Consider the following 23,846-nt stretch of genomic DNA (forward strand, 5'->3'; position numbering starts at 1 on the left):
GTGCTCCCAGAGCTGCTCTGCCCACTGGGTGTCTCCTGGCTCCCACCTGCACCCAGCCAGGTGCCAGGCTGAGTGAGAAGCTGGCAGCCTCACTCATCCTTTCCAACTTCACAGCTCTCAAGGAAATGGGAAATGCTGGTGCTGCTGCTCCTGGGAAGTCCCTTGCTGGTGGTGTGCCTGTTCTGCCTTCCTCTTCCAGCTGGGCTTGGGTTACACAGCCCTGCAGGAGACTGAGGAGCCTCATCCCTGTCCCACATGCACAGGGAAGGATGGCAGCTCTGTCCCACCAGGCTCCCTCCTCTTGTCCTGCCCAGAGCATTCCTTGTGCTGGTCCCTGCTCTCTGCAAGGGGCACATCCTCCTCCTCCCAGCAATCTACTGGGGCAGAACAGACCTGATCCAGGGAATCTGCAGCTCCAGAAGGGGGAGATGAGGAAGGGAGCGGCCAGGAGGTGACAGGGACCCCACAGGAATTGTGAAGTCCTCAAAGGACACATTTCATTGATCCCTAGCACACTGCTCAACTGGTGCAGGTGGAAAATAGAGAAAGCTTCTGCCCCAGTGCCAGCCTCCCAAAATCCTTCCACCTGTCCAGATGATGAAGGAGCCTTGTGACATGTGGGGGTGGCACATGCTGTCTGCATGATGAGACACCCAGGCAGCAGTGCCATCACCAGCCACCAGTGTCCTCACAAGGACACACCACAGCCAACCCCAAAGGTGGCAGGAGGGAAGGCAAGGCTGCAGAAATCCCTCTGGCTCTGCCCCACTCACCCTTCTGTGCTTCCAGCTGGGAGCTGTTCACTGGCTAAATCCAAAGGGAACCTTAAAACTCATCCAGTCCCACTCCCTGCTATGGGTAGGGACACCTTAGATTATACCAGGCTGCTCCCAGCCCCAGTGTGCAACCTGGCCTTGGACACATCCAGGGATCCAGGGTGGGCACCCTGTGCCAGGGCCTGCCCACCCTGCCAGGGAACAATTCCTGCCCAATATCCCATCCATCTCTGCCCTCTGGCAGTGAGAAGCCCCATCCAACCTGGCCTTGGACATTTCCAGGGATCCAGGGGCAGCCACAGCTTCAATCTGTGCATACAGGGAAGAATTCCTCACCAATATCCCATCCGTCCCTGCCCTCTGGCAGTGGGAGCCATTCCCTGTGTCCTGTCTCTCCATCCCTTTTCTCCAGTCCCTCTCCAGCTCTCCTTTAGGCACTAGGAGGGGCTCTAAGGTCCCCCTGGAGCCTTCTCTTCTCCAGCCTGAACACCCCAGCTCAGATCTCCAAGTGTCTCCACAATGATCATTATCCAAGCCAAGGGCAACACAGCACTGCATCCAGGATCAGAGCCAGGGAAGGAGCCAGCAGGATCCCCAAGGCCCCAGAAGTGATGCTCTGGGATGGAGCTCAAGCCCTGGAGAAGCTGCTCTCAGCCACGTGAGAGCCTGGCAGGAGAGGCTGAGGCTGCCTGTGGAAGGACCAGAGGCTCAAGCACAAAGCTGCTTGTCTGGGAACAGGCGTGGAGATTTGCTCCTTGCCTGGATACTTCAAAGGGCTTAAATCCCAGTAAATAAGCATGACTGTGCAAGAAGAAAGCAAGTGGAATCAAAGACCTGATTGTGTTTTAGCAGTCTGTCCTGGGAGCTTTCCTGCAGCGGAGGAGATGAGGAAGAAGTGGGTTTTTCACCCTTTACCACAGACTAAGTGACAAACCCTGCTGAATCGGAGCCAGCTGGAGCCACAGCACCAGCCCACGGCAGGGAGCTACGGAGAAGGGAGAGCAGCTTCCAGATGAGGTGTCTGTGCTGTGCCCACAGAGCTCATAAAAAGGGATTAGCATGTTAACCACGTAATTAAACATGAAAAACTTCGCAGGCGCCTTCAAAGGCGGGCGCCAAACCCCAGAGGTCACACTGCAGCGCTCGCCGTGCAGATGCTTTAATTATGGGGGCTCCTCCTGGGCACTGCAGCTCTCCCAGCTGCTGCAAGAGTCTTCCCACAAACTGCCAGGGCTTCATTTCACCTCCTTGTGCTGTGGCCACAAGCGGATTTCACCCCAAATTTCATAGAGCTCTTCAAGGCAGGTGGGATGGGATAATGCATTTCATCCACAGCCAGTCTGTGTGGAAATATCCAACATCCCCCCAAGGTGGCCCAGACCTGCAGGGTCACCCCTTTTAGCCTCTTCCCCATGGAACTGTTTAACAATGAGAGCAGCCTGTTTTGGGAACACCTGCAGCTCCTCAGAGCTGGCACAAACCCCAAACTCCAGGGATTTACAGCCCCTGGAATGGCTGGTGCAGTGAAGTACAGCACAGCCTTGCGCTGAGTTCTCCTGGGTAAAACAACCTCCTGCCTCTGCTCCTGAGCTCCAGAGGTGCTGGGGAATTGCTCTATCTTTTCCAAAAGCATTTCCCACCAGTTCTGCCATCTGAGTGTGGTATCCCAGTACTTCCCTGAGTGCCACCGACTCCAAGCTCCCAAAACCCTGTGGCTGTGCAAGAACTTTGCCCCAGGGCAGAGCAGGAAAGCTTCCCCAAACCCATCCTCCCGAAGGAGAGAGTGGATGCTCAGCACATCCAGCCTGCAGACTGAGGGCAAATCCTTGGAGGAAAGCAGGCTCCAGGAATAAGAGATGTGGCACTAACAGTGCAGGACCCCCTGGGCAGGAGGTGGTGAGGGACAGGCAGAGGCAGTGCAGGGAGAAGGACAACTCCTGTCCCCAGGTGTGCTGGTGACTTTCCCCTGGCACAGAGCCACCTGCAGACACCAGTTGTCCTCAATCCTCTGCTTTACCTTCCTGGGATGCTTCTCCAACAGGCAGAGCATCCTCGTGCTGCTCGGCTCCGAGACGGAGCTGTGCATTTTTAGCCCGTTTTGACAGCGTTGGAAGCAGAGATTATTGGGTTTAGCTGTTTGTTTGGGGTATTTTTTTAACATCCTGAATTTCTTTCTGCAACAAACAAGGGGGGAAGGTGCTGGTTTACTTCATTAAAGGAATCTTCAAAGGCTGCCCTGCACCTCCGATAGATTCCCAACCACCGGTGCACAAACAGGCGCGCTGAATTATTAAAGTGCCTCTACCTGAACGCCCCCTCTGAGGTTGCCAGCACAATTTCTGCCAAGAAAGCTTCCCAGCACGGAGGATCAGGTGTAGGAACAAGTGCAGAGAGCTTGGGGGTGCTCCTGAGGGAGGGAGAGCCAGGCTGGATGGGTGACCACGGGCAGCCGGTGCCGCTGGAGCGCAGGCAAGCTCATGCACGGGTTAGTGCCACAGCCAGACCCCAGCACCCCAGGCAGAGTACCTTGGAATAACCTACTTGGAATTCTCAAATGCAGATAGGTCTTCTGCCCTGGGCTTGAGGCTAAACCAGCAAAATAAAACGAACAACAAATAATAATAATAATCCCCGTGTGTGTGATACGAGGGCAGGGGATCTGTGGGATCTTAGGGCTTGCCTGGAGCAACCAGCAGCCTCCAGGTGAGGCAGAGGGTTGGTGCCATTGAAGTATTGCTGCACTGATATCCCATTCCCAGTGCCCTATGTTTCCTTGCCTTCACTACAGCTAAGACAAAAGCCCTGCTGACCTCCCTGAGCAGAGCAGGCTGTAATTTCCCTCTGATGTCTCCACTAATAGTCTATTATTTGGGAACCTTTGCTCCGTGCTGAGATGCAGCAGCCGGGCAGCCCCCGCTGCCTCCGGAAGGGAGGGGACAGGACAAGACTCCATCTTCAAAGGAGGCAAAGTGACAGCACTGTGACAAGCCCTGACAGACACGGTAATGATGGCCCAGCCACCCTCTTTAAGGGAGACAAATGGGACCATCAGCTCTCTATGAACTCCTCTCTGTCAGAAGTGAAAATTTAGCAGTTTTTGTTTAAACCAAGGGCTTGGAACACAGAGACAAATCCTTCCCAAACCTACTGGGAGCAGAAACGCCTCCAGATTCTACAATGACAAAAGGGGTTGTGAAGATTTTTATTTTCTCTGCTCTAGTGTGACAGGAACCTGAATAGCTCCAGGCCAGTACGGGGAAACTGGCGAGTGAGCCCTGCTAGATTCATTTTCCTGCCCCAATTCAGTGATCACAAACTCCCAGCCACCAAAGTTGGCAAGAACTGATATTTCCAAATCCTTTCAGACATAACTTCTGGCTGGGAGTAGTAAAGAGAGCAGAATTTGTTTTTCAAGCCTGCAGTTGTTACCACAGCCTGGATTTCCAAGTCCTTCCCGAGGACAGCTGCCAGCAGAAAGCCAGCCAGGAAAAGCCTTTGCAGGGAAAAAGCCTTTGCAGGTGAGTGGGGCTGACCACCACCATCCAAACCCATCATGGATGTGCCTCCAGCCCCTCATTACAGAGACCAGCACTGAGGCAAAGGAAGAAGATGGGATCTAGAAGATTTTTGGCTCAATTTTTGGCTAAAGTTCCTCAGGTCAGCCCCACTGCAGGAGGCAGGTGGCTTCAGGGAGCAGAGGTCTCACACCCCCTGCCAGCAAAGGCTTTGCTGTTAGTGACTGAAGCTGCACTACAGGTTTCTCTAGAGAGATTAAAAGAGAGGAAGAGCTTTTGGCTTTTTCCACTGAGAGCTCCTAAGCCAGGAGTATTTCTGCCCTCATTATTCACCAGACAAGCTCAGTGTTCATACAGAACAGCTGCAATAGGCAGGGAGGGCTTTTCCTGTTCACTGGGGATGCAGAGCCCTTCCAACAACATCCTTGTACAGCTTTTAAGGTTCAGAAAGACCTTCAGCCCTGGAGACCCTCACACCCCTTCCCACAGCCCTGGGGAGACCAGGCTGGGTCAGGACACCAGGACCACCAGAAGCTGCAATTCTCCGATCAAAGCTAAGCAGCTGGGGAAGAAAGCCTAGATCCAACAATTTTATTACCAAAAGCAGGAAGATTTTAGGGTTCTTTTTAAAGAGTTTCATCAGGGGGGATGCAAACTGGGGCCTTCTGATACCTTTTTAATAGTGTTGTGCTTGCTGTTGCCCCGGCTGGAGTTCTCGTTGTGCAAAATATCCAGAGCTGTCTCCCTCTCCTTGAGCTTCAGTGCCTCAATTTCTGTCTTCAGCTCGTTGAGCTGCTCCTGCAGGTGCTTGCTCCTCTCCATGTACTCCACCCTAAAACACACACACACAGAACAGCCCTGGGTTAGCACTGACCAGCTGCACCTGCTGATGTGACACCTGATAACAGAATTATAACAGGAACAGCTTTTCTTCATTATTTTTAGCGTGTGGAACTGATGATATCAGTTTATAGCACACAGTGAGCTACTCAGAGCAATTATTTGTTCCTTATTAAAGGGGACCCAGACAGCCAACCCAGCAATAAAAGTGTAAGTTATATTATTATTATACAAAATTAAACCCAAGCTGGGTGGTATTTTTAAGTCTCCCATTTGCAAGTGAAGCTGACAGAGGTTTACACCACACAGTGGTTTAAGCAGCTACTCAGGAGAACTCTACACCCCTGCACCCCTCCCCACAGCTGCTCCACAACCCAAATCCACAAATCTTTCCATGAGGAAGGACCCTGATGTAGTGACTTGTTGTGTTTTAGAAGGATTCAGCTCATGAACTGTGTGGGAGCAAGTGCTGTCCCCAAAATATCAGGGATCTTGTAGACACAGAGCACCCCTGGCACAGAGAGTCTCCCAAAAAAAAGCAAGAAAGGGAAAAAACCAACCCCCAAAGCCAGCATTCCCAGGACTCGTCCTGAACTGCCTTCCACAAAGAAAAATCAACTGGAAAAATCACCCCATGAGTTTTGTAGCTATGATTAACCCCCTGAGCCAGGTCAGAGGGCCAGCAGGGTAACAGGAACCCTTTCCAGTGCCAAAATTTGTAGAGAGGTTTATCCCAGCACCCACAGAAACAGAACAGCCCCAGAGAAGACAGAAAAAGCATCCTATTGCTTTCAGCATTTGGCAGAGGCAGCTCTCCCAGCTCAGGAGAGCAGGATGACCTAGATAGCAACCTGGGTATAGAACCAGGAATTATCCTGTTATTTTCAGCTTCTATCTTTTTCCTTCTGGCTTTGGGAAAAGTTTTCAGAAGTTCTTAATCTGTCTCCAGGTCTGTGATTTCATACACAGGAAAGGGCACTGAGCAGAGGCAAAGCAAAGCAGCCTCTGGGATCCAGGGGTGTCAGGGCAGCCTCGGCAAGTTTTGGCCAGAGCAGGATGACAGAGCCATTGTGGCTTTGATCTATGACCCAATGGATGAACAAAGCACATCATTACTACAGAGATTAAAATCTGATCTGCTTTGATTTCTGCTCAATTGGCAATTTCGAAGGCTACACTTACACCCTCAGGAAAACACAAGATCAAAGCTCATAATCACATCCAAACTTGCTGGCGAACACTTTTTATCCAGGAACGTGACACAAATGCCAAGGAAAAGGGGTTAAAGCCCTAGAGCAGGACCTTAACACACCCCAGCTATCACCAGGGCCCCTGGACACCTGCAAAGCCTCAAGCTCAGGCCTCCAGCACTCAGCCTGCTGTTAACTCTTTCCAGCACCGTGGGCAGGGCCAGCCTGAGCAGGGCCAGGATTCCCACAGGGAGAGGAACTGCCTGGAGCAGGGCCCTGAGCTCACCTGGGAGCAGGTTGGTGACACCAGGTCCCCACACAGGGAAAGGCTCAGCCAGGACAAGCCCAGAACTGTTCAGGTTGGAAAAGCCCTCTGAGGTTAACAAGTCCAACCATTCCCCAGCACTGCCAAGGCCAGCACTGCCCCATGTCATGAAGTGCCACATCCACATGGGTGTTAAATCCCTCCAGGGATGGGGACTCCAACCCTGCTCTGGGCAGCTGTGCCAGGGCTGGACAGGTCTTCCCAGGAAGAAATGATCCCAAAATCCACCTTGAGCCTGCCCTGCCGTTCCCTCTGCTCCTGTCCCTGTTCCCTGGAGCACAGCCCGACCCCCCCGGCTGTCCCCTCCTGTCAGGAGCTGTGCAGAGCCACAAGGGCCCCCTGAGCCTCCTTTGCTCCAGGCTGAGCCCCTGCCCAGCTCCCTCAGCCTCTCCTGGGGCTCCAGCCCCTTCCCAGCTCCGTTCCCTGCCCTGCACACGCTCCAGCCCCTCCAGGTCTCTCCTGTCAGGAGGGTCCCAGAGCTGCCCCAGCCCTGGAGGTGCCCCAGCAGTGCCAGCTCAGGGCACGGGCACTGCCCTGCTCCTGCTGCCAGCCCAGGGCGACACAGCCCAGCTGTCCTTGGCCTCTGGGCACACCTGGCTCATGTCCAGCACAAATCCCAGCCCAGCCTGGATTGGATGTGTGCCACATACTTCTCCTTCTCGATTTCCATGGACAGCCTCTTCATGTCTGTATCCTTGAAGTCGAAGGAGAGGCTCTCACTGATGAGGTTGTAGCTGGGCAGGTCAGTGGGCAGTGCTGTGGTACTCGAGTTCATGGACTGCTGAGGAGAGAGCACGAGTTAATCACTCTGGGCCACACAAGGGTCACTACAGCCAATGTTCTGCAATACTGACAGAAAATCAGAGCAACACTTGAGCCCAGAGTCCTGAGCACAAGATCAGCCTGGACATCTCCTTGCTCCATTCCCAATGTGCTCCTCAATCCAAAGCCATTGCTCCTCCAGGATTCTTTTGCAGTCCTAAAAGAGGAGACAAAACACCACCTGCCTTCAAAATCTATTGACAAGACTTGGTAAAATCAAGGCTTTATCACTGCTGTGTCACTTTAAGCTGCCTCTTGGGAGTCATCTGCCTGCTATTTAACATTCATTCAGGTTTATAAAGTTCAAGCTGTGAACAGGGACAATGTAAGACCCTGTGTGACAGCAGAGTCCTGCACTCCACAGCTCCCCAAAGCCTGAGCAAAGACCAACGTGACCCCAAGGATGCCATTCCAGCAAGGTCCATGGAGATGCACTGACACATTTTTATCTCTCAGTAATTTACAGCTCCAAAGGTTTAGAAACCACTTCTAGATTCAGCTGGAAACGGAGATAACACAGCAAATCACTCCTGCAACACCTGAGCAAGGATTTGGGACTTTCTTCCTCCTGCAAAATGCTTTGCTATCCCCCAGTGACACACACTGCCAGGCCCTTAGATTTTATCTTCTCCTTAAAAATGACCCTTCTTCCTCTCAGTCAAAAATTCTGTCACACCTCTAACAAATGGGCTCATTAGGAGGAGAGGAAAAGCCTGCTGGAGTCATGGCTCTGCTCCTGCAGCACGCTGGATGAGGTGGCAAACAGGGCACACGTCAAGGGTGGCACAGCAGCATCAGATGGGGCTGAGTCACAACTCTGCCAGCCTGCTCAGCCCTGCTCTGGGGTCTGAGAAATCCAGCCTGGCATCCCCCACCTCCCTCCTGGATGCTCCTTCTTGCTTTTAGGGATTCCTGTAAGGAAAACAAAGTGCCCAAACCTGGAATGGCACTGCTGGGTACCTGTTCTAACAAATGAGAGTTTGAGCTTCCATTGGCTCCTTCTTTCTCCTATTTGGGGTACTCCAAGCACTGTTTTCAGCCAGCTCCTCTTCAGCAAGACCTGCAAGCACTGGGGTGACAGATTTACTCTGCACAATAACCTGCCTCTTCCCTCAGCACCAGCCTGGAATTCACAAACAGCCAGGGCTCCTTCCCAGCTCGGACAAATCTGAGAGGGACAACATTTCATGGAGCAGCAAAGCTGGAACACAAACACCTCGTACAAGCATAAACAAGGAGGTGCCTCAAACTGCACTTGGCCTGGCTGGAGCCTTGCAGGTGAGTTAAGACCCACCTGACAAGGAAACCCAACTCCTTCCTCCCCCTTTGCTGCCAGCACAGAACAAAGCCACATTAATTCTGGAGCAGGCGCTGGAAGGGACAGCTCAGTACCTCAATTCCAGTCTCGAAGGAAAGGGGACAGGTCTGCCAAAGCACTTAACTGATTTAAATACTTGCATCCCATTGACATTCAAGTCCCTTCCCTGTAAGGCACACAGGCGTTCCCAAAGCCCTTCCCACGTGAGGTTCTCCTGTCCCTGCAGCACAGGGGAGCCAGGAGCATCCAAGCCAGCCCACTGGCCTTCAAACAACCTTTAGCTTGGCTTTTTTTTTTTTCAGTACAAGCTTTGTTGGTTTTTGTTTTTAAAAACTCCCAACAGCAGCAGTAAGAGTTGAGCAGGAATTTCAGTTGCTGCAGCCATTAAGGCCTGAGCCAATTCATCAGGGTTGCTACAGCCACTGCTTCCCTCTCTTCCCTCAGCACTGCTCTGCCATGGAGCAAGGAAAAAATTGGTGGAGAAGTCAGAGAGCAGCAGGAGTGAGGAAGAGTATGGAAAAAGCAAAGAGTGAGCAGGTTCAGGGCTCTCAAAGGCACAGGATTGATATTTGGAACAAAGCATTTAACAGAATCATGGAACGGTTTGGGTGGGAAGGGAGCTTAAAGCTCATCCTGTTCCACCCCAGCCATGGCAGGGACACCTCCCACATCCAAGGGTGCTCCCAGCCCCAGGGTCCAGCCTGGCCTTGGGCACTGCCAGGCATCCAGGGGCAGCCACAGCTGCTCTGGGCACCCTGTGCCAGGGCCTGCCCACCCTGCCAGGGAACAATTCCCCATTCCCAATATCCCATCCATCCCTGCCCTCTGGCACTGGGAGCCATTCCCTGTGTCCTGTCCCTCCATCCCTTGTCCCCAGTCCCTCCCCTGCTCTCCTGGAGCCCCTTCAGGCCCTGCAAGGGGCTCTGAGCTCTGCCTGGAGCCTTCTCCTCTCCAGGTGAGCACCCCCAGCTCTCCCAGCCTGGCTCCAGCCCTCAGAGCATCTCTGGTGCCTCCTCTGGACTCTCTCCAGCAGCTCCAGGTCCCTCCTGTGCTGGGACCCCAGATCTGGAGGCAGCTCTGCAGGTGCAGAGGGACAGAATTCCTGTTGCAGATTCCCTGCCATTAGCAACAATCCTGGGCAGCTCTCTCAGCAGGTGCTGTTATCTCTAATCCATGACCATGGGGGTGATAAAAGGGACAGGGAGCTTTTTCCATATGTGTTCCCTGACCTGGAACAAACTGCAGAGCCCTGCTCCTGCACTCCAGCAGTTTCCTCTGTTAGGAGGAAAGCAGCACAGCAGCAGCAGCATCCCTTGGATCCCTCTGGAATACAGAGACAGGGAGGATCCAGAGGGAGCACAGAGCAGGTCAGGAGGGTTCCCCTGCAGGCAAAGCTCCTCCTGGTGCTGCTTTATTTTGGGCAAGCCCAAAGCAGGCACTTCCAGCTCCCACAGGATCAGAGAGGAGGTGGCTGCCTTTAGCTGGCACCTGAAGGGCACTGAGGGAGGCAGAGATTTGCAGCCAAGTCCGTAAGGAATGAGTCGTTCTCCAAGCCCTGAGACTCACATCCACACCTCACTTCTCATGCATCACCTACCAGTGACATCATAAAAGCAGCCTGGGCTTCAAGGACTAAAAAGACACTGAAACAAGCTTTAAAGAGCCAGGATTGGAGATTGGAAAGTTGAAATATACATATATTTAACTGTTTCTTTAGCCTTTTCTGCAGCACAGAGTTAGGTCAGGGATTGGACTCCATCTCTGAATCATTTTTTCCAACCTACATGATTCTACATCCATCCAATCCCTCCTTCCTCTCTTGCTCCTGTGAAGTCCTGCTGAGTTCCCAGTGTCAGGGGATGACAGCACAACTCTGGGACCATGGAAAAGAACAAGCCCAATGTTACACACCCATTCAGGAGGAGAAAAGTTGGAATCCTGCACTGCTCATCACAGCTGAGGAACTCAAGTCTCCCAAAAACAGCTTTCAAAACAGGGTCCTCCCATGTGCTGGCAATCCAGGGAAGTGTAACAGAGGATGGAAGAGCCCAGCAAGGTGTTTTCACCTGGACATGGACATGCTGGGCACACCAGCCTCCTTCTGACCTTGAAAACAGCAGCCAGGGAGTGTGTGCAGCACAGACCTCATCCCAGGGCAGGGAGAGGGGCAGGAGGAGCAGCACCTGCATGAGGAGACCCTGCCACCAAAATGGGGAGGAAAAAAGCATTTCCCTTCCCAGCAGGCACTGGCAGTGTGTCTGGAAGGCCAGGGCTCTTTAGGGAAGGCAGAGGACACAGCCCCGTGTGTCTGGAAGCAGCAGCTCTGCCTCCAGGCATCAGATGCAGCTGGAGGGGTGGAGCTGAGCTCCATGCAATCCCACAACATTCCCCTAATGAGGCTCTAATTCCTCAGGAACAGACAGCAGAGCCACCCAGCTGCTCCCCTGTGCAGGGATTTCAGCACAAGGGCTTCGAGCTGGGCCCTGCTGGTTTCACTAAGGATGGACATGAAAACATGAGGGAACAGGGTGTGCAAGGGCTGCCCAAATCCCACACTGTTCAACGAGGACAAGTGTGTCCCTGTGCACAAGTCACAGCCAGAATTGAGGAGCTGGTGCATCCCAGAATTCCAGTGACTTGCAAAAGAAGCAGCACTCCAAAGCTGGGCTTTATCCAGCACTCACTTGACTGAGTGTCCCAGAGCTGAGAGCACCTGATTATTTTCCATCACTGTTGTTTTTAACAGCTTCCAAATATTCTTGCAGTGAACTCCAGGGAATTGGGATGAAAAGTTGCTCCATCTCAACCCCTCTCCAATCTGCCCCTATAAAGTTTCCAGACAAAGGGGGAAGGAGCCTGCAGGTACAAATTCAAAGCACGGTGCTGGCCTGTCCATAACTCCCACTCCAGCCTATTCCTGATGCTGCTCCCCTTCCCCCAGGCCAGGAAGGAACAGGTGTGAGCTGCAGGGCTGGAGGCACCTGATGGGGTTTGCAGGCACAATTAGGGAAGCAGAGGAAAAGAACTGCCAGACAAGTCAGAGCATTGGTCATCCAGTCTGGCTTTTCAGTGCCCAGCAGGAACAGGGAGCAGATGCTTCAGAGGAAGGTGTGAAATCCTCTTAATGGACAATTATGGAATAACCTCCCTTCAAGTAAGTTTCTTTCCAGCACATGAAGGTCCAGTTTATGCCCAAAGAATGAATTCCCAGGTTCTGAACAGTGTTTATCCCACCTAACAAGAATAAGGGTATATTTAACCCTATTTTAAAGGTTATGGCTAAGCTGGTGCACTCCACACGTGCTGGCAAAGTGCCTCTGACACGGCTGCTAAATTGGTTTAAAATTTGCTGCTTTAATTTCACCAGCAGCTCCTTTGCTCTCGTAGCAAGAGGTGGGTGGAAAAAAAAAAAGAGCATAGTGAAGTTGTGCTGGATGAGATGCAGGGATGAAAAGGGCAAGCACTGCTCAGGATTTCTGAGCAGCCAAGAGACAGCTCAGCCCCCTCCATGATTGGGATGGAGAAGGAGGCTCCTCCAGACTACACAGGAGGGCAGGGAACTGGGAATTACAACACAGATCTCTCTTACTGTGTAGGAAGACTTGCTGGTGATCTCCAGGAGCTTCTGCTTGGCTCTGCGCTCCGACTCGCGAGCCTCCTGCAGGTCCTGCTTGAGCTGATCAGCCTCCTTTGCCCTGCAAGGACCAACAGGAACAGCAAATGTCAGGCTGCAGCAATGAGAGGATGGAGAAGCAGGATCACAGTGTGGAATAGGCAAGAAGAGACAGAGAAGGGCTGAGTTCATCTGAGCAGAAGGGCTGACAGCCAGCAGGCTCTCAGACAGAGAGGAGTAATCAGCTGGAAGGAAACAAGGCTGATCTTTTACTTGCTCATTGCCACATTCACCATGGGACCTGGGCTTGGGTATCAGGAGGATGGAAACACCAATTTTAACAAAGAGAAAAGTCTCTGCTCAAGGCTAACCTGGAACAGACCTCATGGCTGGAAAGGAGAATTGAACAACTGAGAGATAAGTAAAGGAGTAAGGAGAAAAAAGGGAATGTAGATCTACCATCCAGAGGAAGAACAACTCCCAGGTGTTATTAACATTGGGGAAAGCAGGGGAGGGTTGCAGAAAGCCCCCAAAAGCAGAGCTGGCTTTTGGAGAGGGAAACCATCTGGGCCAAAGAGCCATTTGCTGTTGGACACACGTGGGAAGCTGAGGGAGGATAACTCAGAGGGATAACTTGAAGGGGATGAGAAGCAAAGCAGAAGCAGCTGCAAGGTTGTACCCTCTGACCTCCTCTCTGACTCCTCGGCCATTTTCAGTGCCAACATCTCTGCCTCCAGCACCTTCTGCTCCATCAGCCTCTTCTCCTCCTCAGTGCGGATGGCCGTGGCCTTGATGCGCTGCATCTCCTGCTCGGCCTCGGCCGCCTTCTGCGCCAGCAGCTTGGCCTCCTCCTCCGTGATCTGCGCCTTCTCCGCCAGCAGATCCGCCGTCTCCTCCGACCTCATCTGACAATTGCAGGACACAAAGCCATTAAGCACAGCCAATGTGTCCCCAAATGTGCCCACAGCCCCTGGAGCAGGGCCCCGAGCTGCTGCCTCCGACACGCTCCACAGAATCCCTCCCTTCCCTGAAAGCCGCCAAGGCTGGGATGTGCCCAGGCTCTGTCCCAAATCCTCCTCTTTGTGCTCCTCCCAAGCAGCCCAGCAGGATGAAATGGCTCCATCCAGCCTGCTGCTCACTGGCCACTGGCAGCAGTTTGGGAGTTAGGGCAGTCATAGAGCACTTACAGAAACGCTTCTGCAGTGGAAAGAGTGAGGAGCAGCTGCAGTGCTTGGGAAATGGCCTCCCAGGGACCTACCAGAGCCTCGTTGGCCATGGTTGCCTCCTCCTTCAGCTGCATCAGCCTCCTCTCCAGCTCATCCCTGGTCCTCTCAGCGTCTTCTCTCATTTGCTTCTCTCGTGCCAGGCACTGTCGCTCCATCTGGGAAAAGGGATTGGTGAAATTGAGGAGAAAAACACGCATGAGGAAGGTTTTCCATGGATGAGAAAGAGTCCCAGGTGAGGTCAGAGCACTGCTGCCTCCTCTCTGCTTAGTGACAATGGGAACATCCCTGGACTGGGGTGACCTGACCAAAAAACAGAATCATGGCATCACTTAGGTTGGAAAAGACCTCCAAGATCATCAAGTCCAGCTGTTCTCTGAGCACAGCCAAGGCCACACCTAACCTATGTCCCCAAGGGCCACATCCACACGTTCTTTTAACCCTTTCAGGGATGGTGATTCCACCCCTGCCCTGGCAGCCTGTTTGATGCTCCCTTGCTAAGTGCCCGTCCTGAGACAATTCCCATCCTCTGCTCGGGCTGTCACTCCCAGCATGGCCACAGGAGCTGCCTGCAGGTGACAATGTCCCCAGACAGCGCCCTCCTAGGCTGAGTCACAGGCCAGACCAGGACAAGTGGGTCTCAACATCTCCAGCTTAACTCTCTGGAGTTTCTTACAGCAGGGCTGGGCTTAAGGACAGTCTGAGGGCATCTCCCAAACACTGAAGCACATGGCAGGAGGCTGAAGGACAAGGATAGCTGCTCCTTTTGATCAGATATCCAACCCAGCATCCTGGAACCTTCACTTCCATTCCTTCAGAGGGAGGTCACACAGAGTGCAACCACCTCTGGCAATTTCTGGATAAAACAAACCCTCTCTGTTTGCAGGGTACAGCAATGCTTCTCCAGGAGGAGAAGATTCAAGCCATTAGGACCTGCCAGCTCTTCCCAGAAGATGCTGAGAGGATTGTTGTGCCCAGGGACTGCCTCCTCACTAGCCAAGAGCCCAAGGGAGCCATTGGGCTAATTAACACACTGAGTTTAATTCCTCCAGTCCCACAGGGATGGGGCATTATAAATATCCACACTGCAGCCAGGACAGGAGACCTGCTGGGTTTAATAAGGGAAGGAAGTGAAACAAGCCACATTTCTCTACTCCTTGGACACCAGCTGTGCTCTGAAAGCGGGACGCCCACTGTTCCAACCGTTCTGCTTCCTTCCATTAAAGGTTCCCCTCATTAATTATCATTATGATCTGCATCCCGCTCAGGACTCCCATTAACAAGAATTCCTGATCTAAAAGGACTATTTGAAACCAGTAAATGACTGTGGATTCTGGGGAGTAGGGAGCAGGGCAGACAGCACAGTGGCTTGCTCAGGACAGGGCAGCCAGCCCACACAGGAGCCTGACCTCTCCCATGGAGCCCAAGTGCTCTGGATTTGGGAGCTCACTGGAGCCATAAGCTGCTGCTCCCTCCCAGAGCCCTCATCTCTTCCAGCAGCCAAACAAGCACAGGATCTTGGGTGTGGTGTCATCCAAACACATCAAAACTCACACATTGTAAAACTTAAAGATTCATGGAATTGTTCAGGTTGGAAAAGCCCTCTGAGCCCAAGCACAACCATTATCCCAGCACCACTGTGTACTCCACAAAGCCATATCCTTGAGTGCCACATGCACTTCTGAACTCCTCCAGGGATGGTGACTTCACCACTTCCCTGGGCAGCCCACCCCAATGCCTGACCACCCATCCCCGAGGCTGTCAGCACTTGGACACCATGCTGCTCCTTCCAAGGACCTTCTGCTCCACTAAGGATGTGGCTGAGGGAACACAGTGGTGAAGGGTTGATGGTTGGAGGCCTTAGAGTGCTTTTCCAACCTCAATGGTTCTACAGTGCCAACTCCTCACTGGCCAGAGGAATCCCTGTGGGAAGCACAAAGTCCCTCTTCCCCAGTGGAGCTTGTAGTGACTCAAGTCCAGACCTCTCCTGCTACTCCACGAGCTACATGAAGGAAAACTGCCTCAGGAGGTGCCTGAAGGACAAGTCACATCCCACCTCCAGCCCAGCTGAGCACCTCAGCACCACACAAGCACCTTGGGAGGTACATGAAGGACAAGACACATCCCATTTCCAGGCTGGCTGAGCACCTCAGCACCACACAAACACCAAGAGGAGCCTGAAGAACAAGATATGTCCTACCTTCAGCCTGGCTGAGCACCTCAGCACCACACACGGATTGAGAGAGGTGCCTGAAGAACAAGCCATGTCCTACCTTCAGCCTGGCTGAGTGCCTCAGCACCACACAAACACCAAGAGGTGCCTGAAGGACAAGCCATGTCCTACCTTCAGCCTGGCTGAGCACCTCAGCACCACACAAGGATTGAGAGAGGTGCCTGAAGGACAAACCATGTCCCATTTCCAGGCCAGCTGAGCACCTCCACCCCACACAAGCACCTCTACACTCAAACCCAGTAACACCCAGACCCATGAGCACAAGCCCCTGCTGGGTGCAGTGACTGCTCTGGCTTCTCCTCCTCTCTAGTGGCTTCCCTGCCAAAGGGGCCATTTATATTCCGAGCACCAGTGCTCAGATTAGCTGTGTGGGTTTCAGTGAGTAGAAAAGGTCTACGAGCAGCAAACAATGATTCATACAATTCAATTTGCTGATCTCTGCTCGTGGGCTCCACGCCGCTGCCTCCGCCCGGGCTGACCCGCGGCACGGAGAGAGGCCGGGGTGGAATTGGCATTCCAGGCTGCACAGCCTGTGCATTCCATCACCCTGCAATTAGAAATGAGCCAAAGAGCCACAGCAGAGCACAGCTCCCCCTCACAGCCCCTGATTAACCAACTGTCCCAACACACGGCCTGCCACGCTCCTGTAGACACCCGGGGCAGCTCTTCCCTCCCGTCCTCTCGGTTTTGTTCCCAAATTGGGGGCTGGACTCAGGCTGCCACCAACCTGCAGAGCCAAGCTGAGATGGCTGGAGAGCTGGGAGCAGGCTACTAAAAATGTTCAGCTGGACCTTCCCTCAAAGCTGCTCTGAAGCCATTCCAGAGACCTGTTCTTCCCAAGCCCATCTGCATTTCTGATTTTGGCTCACTGGTTATGGGATATGTGGCTCACCTGCTTCCTGGCCTTCTCCTCCCTGGCCTGTGCCTTCATCTGCTGCACCTCCAACGAGTCTGCCTTCCTCCTCCTCATGAAGAGGTCGTGGTTCCCAATGCACAGCTGAAGGATCTGTTGCAGTCAGGGGTGAAGAGCAGAGAGACACAGCTGCACGCGTGATGGCAATGAGGTGGTTTGTATTCTTGACACACAAAACCACTAGAATTGCTTTGATTTGGTGCTTGTTAGTGCTTGCACCCACTGAGCTCCAACCCTGCGAGCTCTCACAGCTGTAGGAGGGGCAGGGAGCCAGGTCCCACATCAAACCTCAGCTCCTGGGTACAGCAGCTCTTTGCAGACACCAGTCTTCTGTGCCTCCAGCACAGCACGGGTGTTGTTTCACACCCACTCTAAAAAGGCAAGAGGCCAAATAATGAAATAAAAATTTCTACAGTTCTGCCTGGTTCCCTAGTTCTCACTGCCACCTTTCTTTAGGCTCAAGATGAACTTGCACCTTCTCCCCAGTGTATGTTTAAGGCACTGAGATTAAAAAATAAATTAAAAGGGAAAAAAAACCCGAAAACCACTTTCCATTTGGACAAACAGAAGGCTTATCCAAAACTTGCTTGGGCATCTCCTGATGCCTTTGCTGAAGGGATTTGAGCCCCACTGTGGTTCTCTCTCTGGTGAGGACCAGGGAGGTGGCAGTGCTAGAGGAGGGTTAGCACAAGGTGGGCACACAGAGGAGTGAAAAGATTTTTTTAGCAATAAAAGCAGGGTTCTAAATTTGGATTCTTTTCTAAAGGACTGATTTACATGCTCTTCTTCCATTTCATAAGATCACAAGAATCATGAAATGGTTGGAGTTGGAAGAGACCTTTAAGATCATGCAGTGCCACCCCTGCCATGGGCAGGGACACATCCCACTATCCCAGGGTGCTCTAAGCCCCATCCAATCTGGCCTGGGACACTTTCAGGGATGGGGCAGCCACAACCCAAGTCACAAATGACTTCTCTGAAGATTTCAGCACTATGAACCTGATGCTGCAGGAAATGAGGAAGCCCCATTCCCTATGGAATACAAAGCACAGCCAACAACAGGACAGCAAAGGGACCTGTGTGACCTAACCACAGATTCAAATCCAGAACATCAGCTAAAGCTGGTCTCCAACGTGGACAGCTCAATGCAGCCCATCTTTGTCCAAGGAGAGTCCTCAGAGGGTAAAAAGCCAGGACTCTGGTAAATGTGCCTCCCAAAACAGGGAAAGCTATGACACGGGGCAGAATGGGAAAGATCCACATGGGGAGAAAGAGGAACTGAGCAAAGCTGGGAGTTTTATTTACTAAGTGCTTCCACTATTTAGGTCAGCTGAAAGCCAAGAGCTCCAAAAGGGAGCACAAAAACAAGGGAGGGGGAGAGGTTCTGTAGAACAGCTTGTCTTGAGTCTCTCCCTTCTCTCCTTCAGGGAGCAGAAACTGCTGCACCCCATCACAACCACCCAGCAGCAGCTCCCTCTCAAAGGAAAAGCCCCAAAAGCTGGTTGTGTCACACTCTCTGCAGAACCCACTGCTGCAGGCAGGAAAAAAAGCCTGTCTGTGCACTTACCAGCTTATTCACACGCAGCTTTGATGAATTGAATTTAAAAACATCAATCTTTTTGTCCAATGGCTTAATCGTAAACTGAAAAGGAAAAAATAAAGAGGGAGAGAGTTATCAGAGAGTGGTGCATTTAATAAAAAGGCAGCTATAAAATTCTTCCTGAAAGCTCTGGCTCAGAGCAGGTCAGCAGGGTCAGACACACGGCTCAGAGCCGGCCCCGTGGCTCTGAGCCAAGCAAGAGGACTCGCATCAAAAGCAGCCAAGGAGACAACTGTTCCTCCTGCCAGGAAAACCTGGGGGCCACAGGAGCTGGTGTCCTCTGAGAGAACCCTGCAGGGGTGGGGGTTCAGCTCAGCACCTCCCCAGGCAAGGTGCTGCTCTCCTGGGAGCTGCAGGGAACACAGAAACCACAGCAGGCACTCAGCACGCTTCCAAAGGAAGAACCAGCTCAGCACTGTCCTAGATATCTTTCATGAAAAATCCTTTCCTTAGGATTTTTCCTCCTGAGAAGCTGAGAGGCCTCAGGAACAAAATGTAAACAATGGTTATCTGCTGCTGTGGAATGCAACAGGTGCATCTGGGATTGGTCTCATGTGGTTGTTTCTAATTAATGGCCAATCACAGTCAGCTGGTTCAGACAGAGAGCCTGAGCCACAAACCTTTGTCATTCCATCCTTTTCTACCCTTAGCCAGCCTTCAGATGAAATCCTTTCTTCTATTCTTTTAGTATAGTTTTAATGTAATATGTATCATAAAATAATAAATCAAGCCTTCTGAACTATGGAGTCAGATCCTCATCTCTTCCCTCATCCTCAGACCCCTGTGAACACCGTCACACAGCACCACGGAATCATTAGGGTTGCAAAAGCCCTCCAAGATCCTAAAATTCAAGTGTCAACCCAACAGCACCATGCTCACCCTCAAACCCTGTCCCCAGGTGCCACATCCACAAGAGTTCTGAACACTTTCCTTGGCAGTCTGGGCCAGGGTTTGACAGCCCTTTAATGAAGGATTTTTCCCTAATATCCATCTTAAACCTTCCCTGGCACAACTCGAGGCTGTGTCATCTCATCCTGTCACTTTTTACCTGGGAGAAGAGCTCAACTCCCAGCCGGCTGCACTCTCCTGTCAGGGAGTTAAAAGGCAGGAGAGCTGCATCAGGAACACAGCAAGGAGCTGCCACCCTTCCCCTGACACTTCCACTCACAAGAGCTCCCCAGAAGAATTTTCCAAGCATTTCCTTCTCCAGAACTCAGATTTCCCCACAATTCGAACAGGATGTCCTAAGATTTCCCCACAATTCAGACTGTTATTCCCTGGCTCTAAGTTGTGTTTACAGTCCATGTACCAACCAGCCAGCCCTACCCATGGCCTGGCTTCACCCTCTCCACAGCTCTCCCACAGAGAGCCCAGTGGTGGCACAAATCCCTCAAGGGCTTTGGTAATGCAGCCCTTGGATGGAGAGAAGCCTCTGCACTATCAAAAGGGTACTTGAAGAGATGGAGTGCTCTGCAAGATGGCATTTTTTAGGAGACATGCACATATTCCATCACTCCCCCACACACTACAGAAATAACGGGCTGAGGAGCTGGAGCAGACAGAGTGTGTCCATTAGAGTGGGAGATCTGTCAATACACGGCCCTGCCTGCAAAGGGCCCTGTCCTGGCACTGCCTTGCTCTGGCAGTTTAAGAGCCTATCTTTTAAGACTTTCACAAAAGCAGACGTGCATGAATGTCCCTGGATTTGAGCTCCAGCAGGGCCCCCAGCAGTCACTGAGAGCAGCAGCAGGAATGTGCTGGGAGAGGAGTTCCAGCTCTGTGTGAACAGTCAGTCTTTGTTAGGAGGGATAACCCCCAGTGTGCTGCCAGCAGAGCTGCTGCTCCCAGCTATTGGCCCTGTTTGCATCAGGTCAGGCCTGCTCGTGGGCACCTGATGACTGAGCTGATGGAAGGGATCCATCCTGCCCCTGGAGACAGCTCTGACACAGCCCCGTGGCAAGGCTGCCTATGCAGGGGTCAGTCCCTGCATTCTGGGGAGCTCCCACTGCTCTGTGACAGGCAGGGAAGCTCTGCAAGTCACTCAGTGCTGGGTTTTCTGCAGAGTCCTGAAGCTCTTTAAGGAGTAAAGCAAGTGGAGACAATTCCAGCACGGATTTACTGCTTATGAAACTTCACAAGACATGCAATAAACACAGCTGATGAGAAGCCTTTAGCTGCTCCCCTGATCAATATCATGTTTAGATTAGAAAACCATTTTTAATTAAGAAGTTAATTCTCTTCCTTACCATGAAGGCAGCTGGTTTCTTTGAGCAGCTCTCTCAGACTTAAAATGGAGCTGCTCAGTCCCCCCCTCCTCAGCCAATTGCACTTCTGTTCTCAATTAGGTTTGGGGGCCAACAATCCCAAAGACCCAGATTTAGACTCTGGATTTAATAAATAACTATCTAACAGAGGGCTTAAATTGCTCAACTTCCTAAAAAGATTCCAGCTGCTATGCCAAGCCCAGCAGCCTGAAACCCAAGATGATGTAATGAGATGGCAAGAGCTCTTCTCCCCAGGAATATATCTCCCTGTATGCCATAATACAGAATACATCCACAGTAATAAATACTGTAATATATGCAGTAAAGAAGAGATTTTAACTTCTGAACTCTGGTATTTGGGCTAAGAACATCAACAGCAATTTTGGGTTTTTGAAAAGATTATTACATAGAAGGTTTGAAACCAAAGAGGAGAACCAGCTCCCCAGTGACCCCTTGCACGCCCACTCCTGCACAATTTCAGGAAGGCTTGGATTAAGGTTTCAACTGGAGGAGTTGAGCTGCCCTTAGCTAAGCTGGTGAGAGCAAGCACAGCAGACAGAGAAGTGAAAAGAAATAATTTTAAATCCCAGTTGTGTTCTTACTGCTCTCAGGGAGGAGGTGGGACACATCCATACCTCTTTATCACTGTAGGAGATATTCCGGATCTCGTTCCATGGGAAGGAGATTTTAGGGGTCAACCTGTTGTCTGGGTCATAAATGTGCAGACCCAAGGCATCAACTCCAAGGAGCAGCTCTGTGCCCTTTTTATTCTGCAGGAGAAAAGGGAAGAGCAGAAATCAGTGGGAGGGTCAGACCAGCGTTCCCTCCTCAGCCAGCCCCGAGCAGTGACCCAGCACTGGGCACCAGGAGCTGCTGCCTCCCCTCAGCACCAGTGGGGTCCCCAAATGTCACCTCCCAGCTCTCCTGGCTCTCCAGGACATGGAGATTACCCTGGCAGGAAAACAGGACCCCCAGCCCACCCAACTCACCCTGATGGCGAAGTAGTTGACGCCGTACATTTCCAGGTCCTGGGCTATCTTCAGATACTCCATTTCAGCTTCATCTCTGTCAGGCAGGAACAGTGTTTGGGAGGATCAGAGAGGGACATGGCTGCTCCTGCTGATCCTAAGCACTCACCAGGCTTTAAAGCTTGGACTGTCTCTATCACACAGGTCAATCCTGTCTTTGCTGGCAGGATCAATAAAGTCCAAGAGCAAATCTCTCTCTGCAGTTGCCAGCATCTAAGTGGCTGCTGAGATGCAGCACTCCAGGCCTGGCTTTGTTCACCTCCCAATCCCTTCAGCATAAATAGGAAATCCCTGGCTGGGATGCCACTGTTTCAGATCCATGGCTTTATGTTTATCCCCCAAAAGGAGCATTTTGCCACCTGAGGCAGCCACAGGGTTTGAATTTCTATTTCTTCTCCCAGATCCCTGATGCAGGTGAGTCCTTACTTTGCATCATTCCTAAGGCCCCAACAATGACCAAGGTACAAGCAGAGCCATCAACAAAAGCTTTGAGCTCCCCCCCAGGCTTCTGCAGAGATGTGCTGGGATTAACCTGCTGGCAGAGCTCACCCAGTGCCTGCCCAAGCTCCCCAAAGCCTGGTGACTCTCCAGGGGAGGGGACTGGCCCTGACCCAGCCCAGCAGCACAAGCTCACCTGGCTCTGCCCCGGTGCTCTGCGTACCAGGCTGTTATCCTTTCCTCCCACATCTCTGGAGTCATCTGGTACAGGTTTATTACCTGGCATAGGTGGGAGACAGACACCAGGTCACAGTGCTGCTCCTGGCTCAGCAAGAAAGCCAGAAACACCAAGACAGCTCCCAGCAGCACGTCCAGCCTCAGGACAGCTTGGACACTGACTCCCTGATGCTGCTGAGCTCCTTACCCGCTTGGGAAGCAGCTCCTCCTGTGCCAGGAAGCCTCTCTTGTGCACGTTGGGATCGTAGTCACCATACTGGGGAGAAGCACAGACACCACACACACTCCACGTTAACAACAAGGGCAAGTCAAACTCTTCACCCCCTCACAGCCAGCCCTGAGAGACAGCAAACATGGCCTGCTCACCCCTTCACCCCACGAGCACAGAGCCTGCTGCTCTCTGAGGGCAATAACCTGGGTTTCTTTGTAATTTCATAGCTAATAGAGACAAAGAGCTTCCTTCTACTCAAGCAGCAGAGCTGGGAGCAGAACAAAACTTCCCACCATCACAGAATCATTAAGGTTGGAAAAGGTCTCCAAGATCAAGTGACTGAACACCCCTAAGGTCCCCAAGAGCCACATCTGCTCAGTTTTTGAACACTTCCAGGGATGGTGACTCCACCACTTGCCACAACTTCAGCCGATGACCATCACCAGTTGATGTCCTCCATCAGTCCAGCTGGACTAGATGATGGTTGTCTATTCTATTCTATTCTATTCTATTCTATTCTATTCTATTCTATTCTATTCTATTCTATTCTATTCTATTCTATTCTATTCTATCCTCATTATCATGCCCTAATTAATATTTCCCCCAATGCAGGGCAAGACTATAGACTGAGAGGTCCTTGCAGTTCCACAGGTAGCGGAACAAGGAAATAAGACACGGAGAAAGACCTGTCCCCAAAAACTGACAGATAGCAGTGATCCAGGTTAGGCAGATGGCAGTTCCTCTGTCGCTGCTCACCATCCTAATGAATAAAAATCAAAAAAATTAGAGGAGTTTGACAGATTCCTCTCAGGCAGGTGGTGGCTCTTCTGTCAGAGGGTCTGTTGCTCAACTGGGTCATGGAATCCAATTCAGATTTGTTAAGCACATCCACTAATTACTGGTATTTGTTTAGATTTACATCTCTTTGAGCAGCATATAAAGTGACTGAGAAAGAAAACTGCTTATTAACAGATTGAAGAGCCGCGTGTCCCTGCGGTGCATGTGAAAATGAATTTACCTCCTGCACGGCCTCAGAGGGCAGGAAAACGCTGCAAAACGGCTCCTCCAGCAGCCCAGCAAATTCAGGGAGAGGAACAAAGCATGTGAGGCACGTACACGGAGTGCTGTGACTTCCACACTTCCTTCACCTGGCAACCAGGACTTCTGCAGTGACAGAGGTGACAGCGCCCGACTGCACGAGCACAGCGCTGTTTGCTCCAGCCACTCATTTGCAAGTGGGGCAGCCCTTCCCTCCCTGCTCTTCTGAGCAACCTTCACCCAGGAAATGCAAATGGTGACA

At 51.9% G+C, this 23,846-nt stretch overlaps 1 protein-coding gene across 5 annotated transcripts in view; it reads right to left on the reverse strand.

Moving 5' to 3' along the window:
- NF2 (NF2, moesin-ezrin-radixin like (MERLIN) tumor suppressor) overlaps nt 1–23,846 on the reverse strand; it is a 49,113-nt gene that overhangs the window by 5,666 nt on the left and 19,601 nt on the right. The window contains exons 5-16 of one of the 5 annotated variants that reach the window (XM_063173386.1): nt 22,523–22,591; nt 22,295–22,377; nt 21,622–21,697; nt 21,268–21,402; nt 18,336–18,410; nt 16,748–16,861; nt 13,658–13,780; nt 13,087–13,304; nt 12,376–12,481; nt 7,297–7,424; nt 4,964–5,123; nt 3,318–3,362 (exon numbers count right to left, since the gene is read on the reverse strand). In XM_063173386.1, coding sequence (XP_063029456.1) covers nt 3,327–3,362; nt 4,964–5,123; nt 7,297–7,424; nt 12,376–12,481; nt 13,087–13,304; nt 13,658–13,780; nt 16,748–16,861; nt 18,336–18,410; nt 21,268–21,402; nt 21,622–21,697; nt 22,295–22,377; nt 22,523–22,591 — 1,323 coding nt within the window. In that variant the 3' untranslated portion in view covers nt 3,318–3,326. Of the gene's footprint in view, nt 1–3,302; nt 3,363–4,963; nt 5,124–7,296; nt 7,428–12,375; nt 12,482–13,086; nt 13,305–13,657; nt 13,781–16,747; nt 16,862–18,335; nt 18,411–21,267; nt 21,403–21,621; nt 21,698–22,294; nt 22,378–22,522; nt 22,592–23,846 lie in introns of all 5 variants that reach the window. The other 4 variants (XM_063173383.1, XM_063173385.1, XM_063173382.1 and 1 more) reach the window with 4 other exon arrangements.

The sequence above is a fragment of the Melospiza melodia genome, chromosome 20 (assembly GCF_035770615.1).
Source record: "Melospiza melodia melodia isolate bMelMel2 chromosome 20, bMelMel2.pri, whole genome shotgun sequence".
NCBI lineage: Eukaryota > Metazoa > Chordata > Aves > Passeriformes > Passerellidae > Melospiza > Melospiza melodia.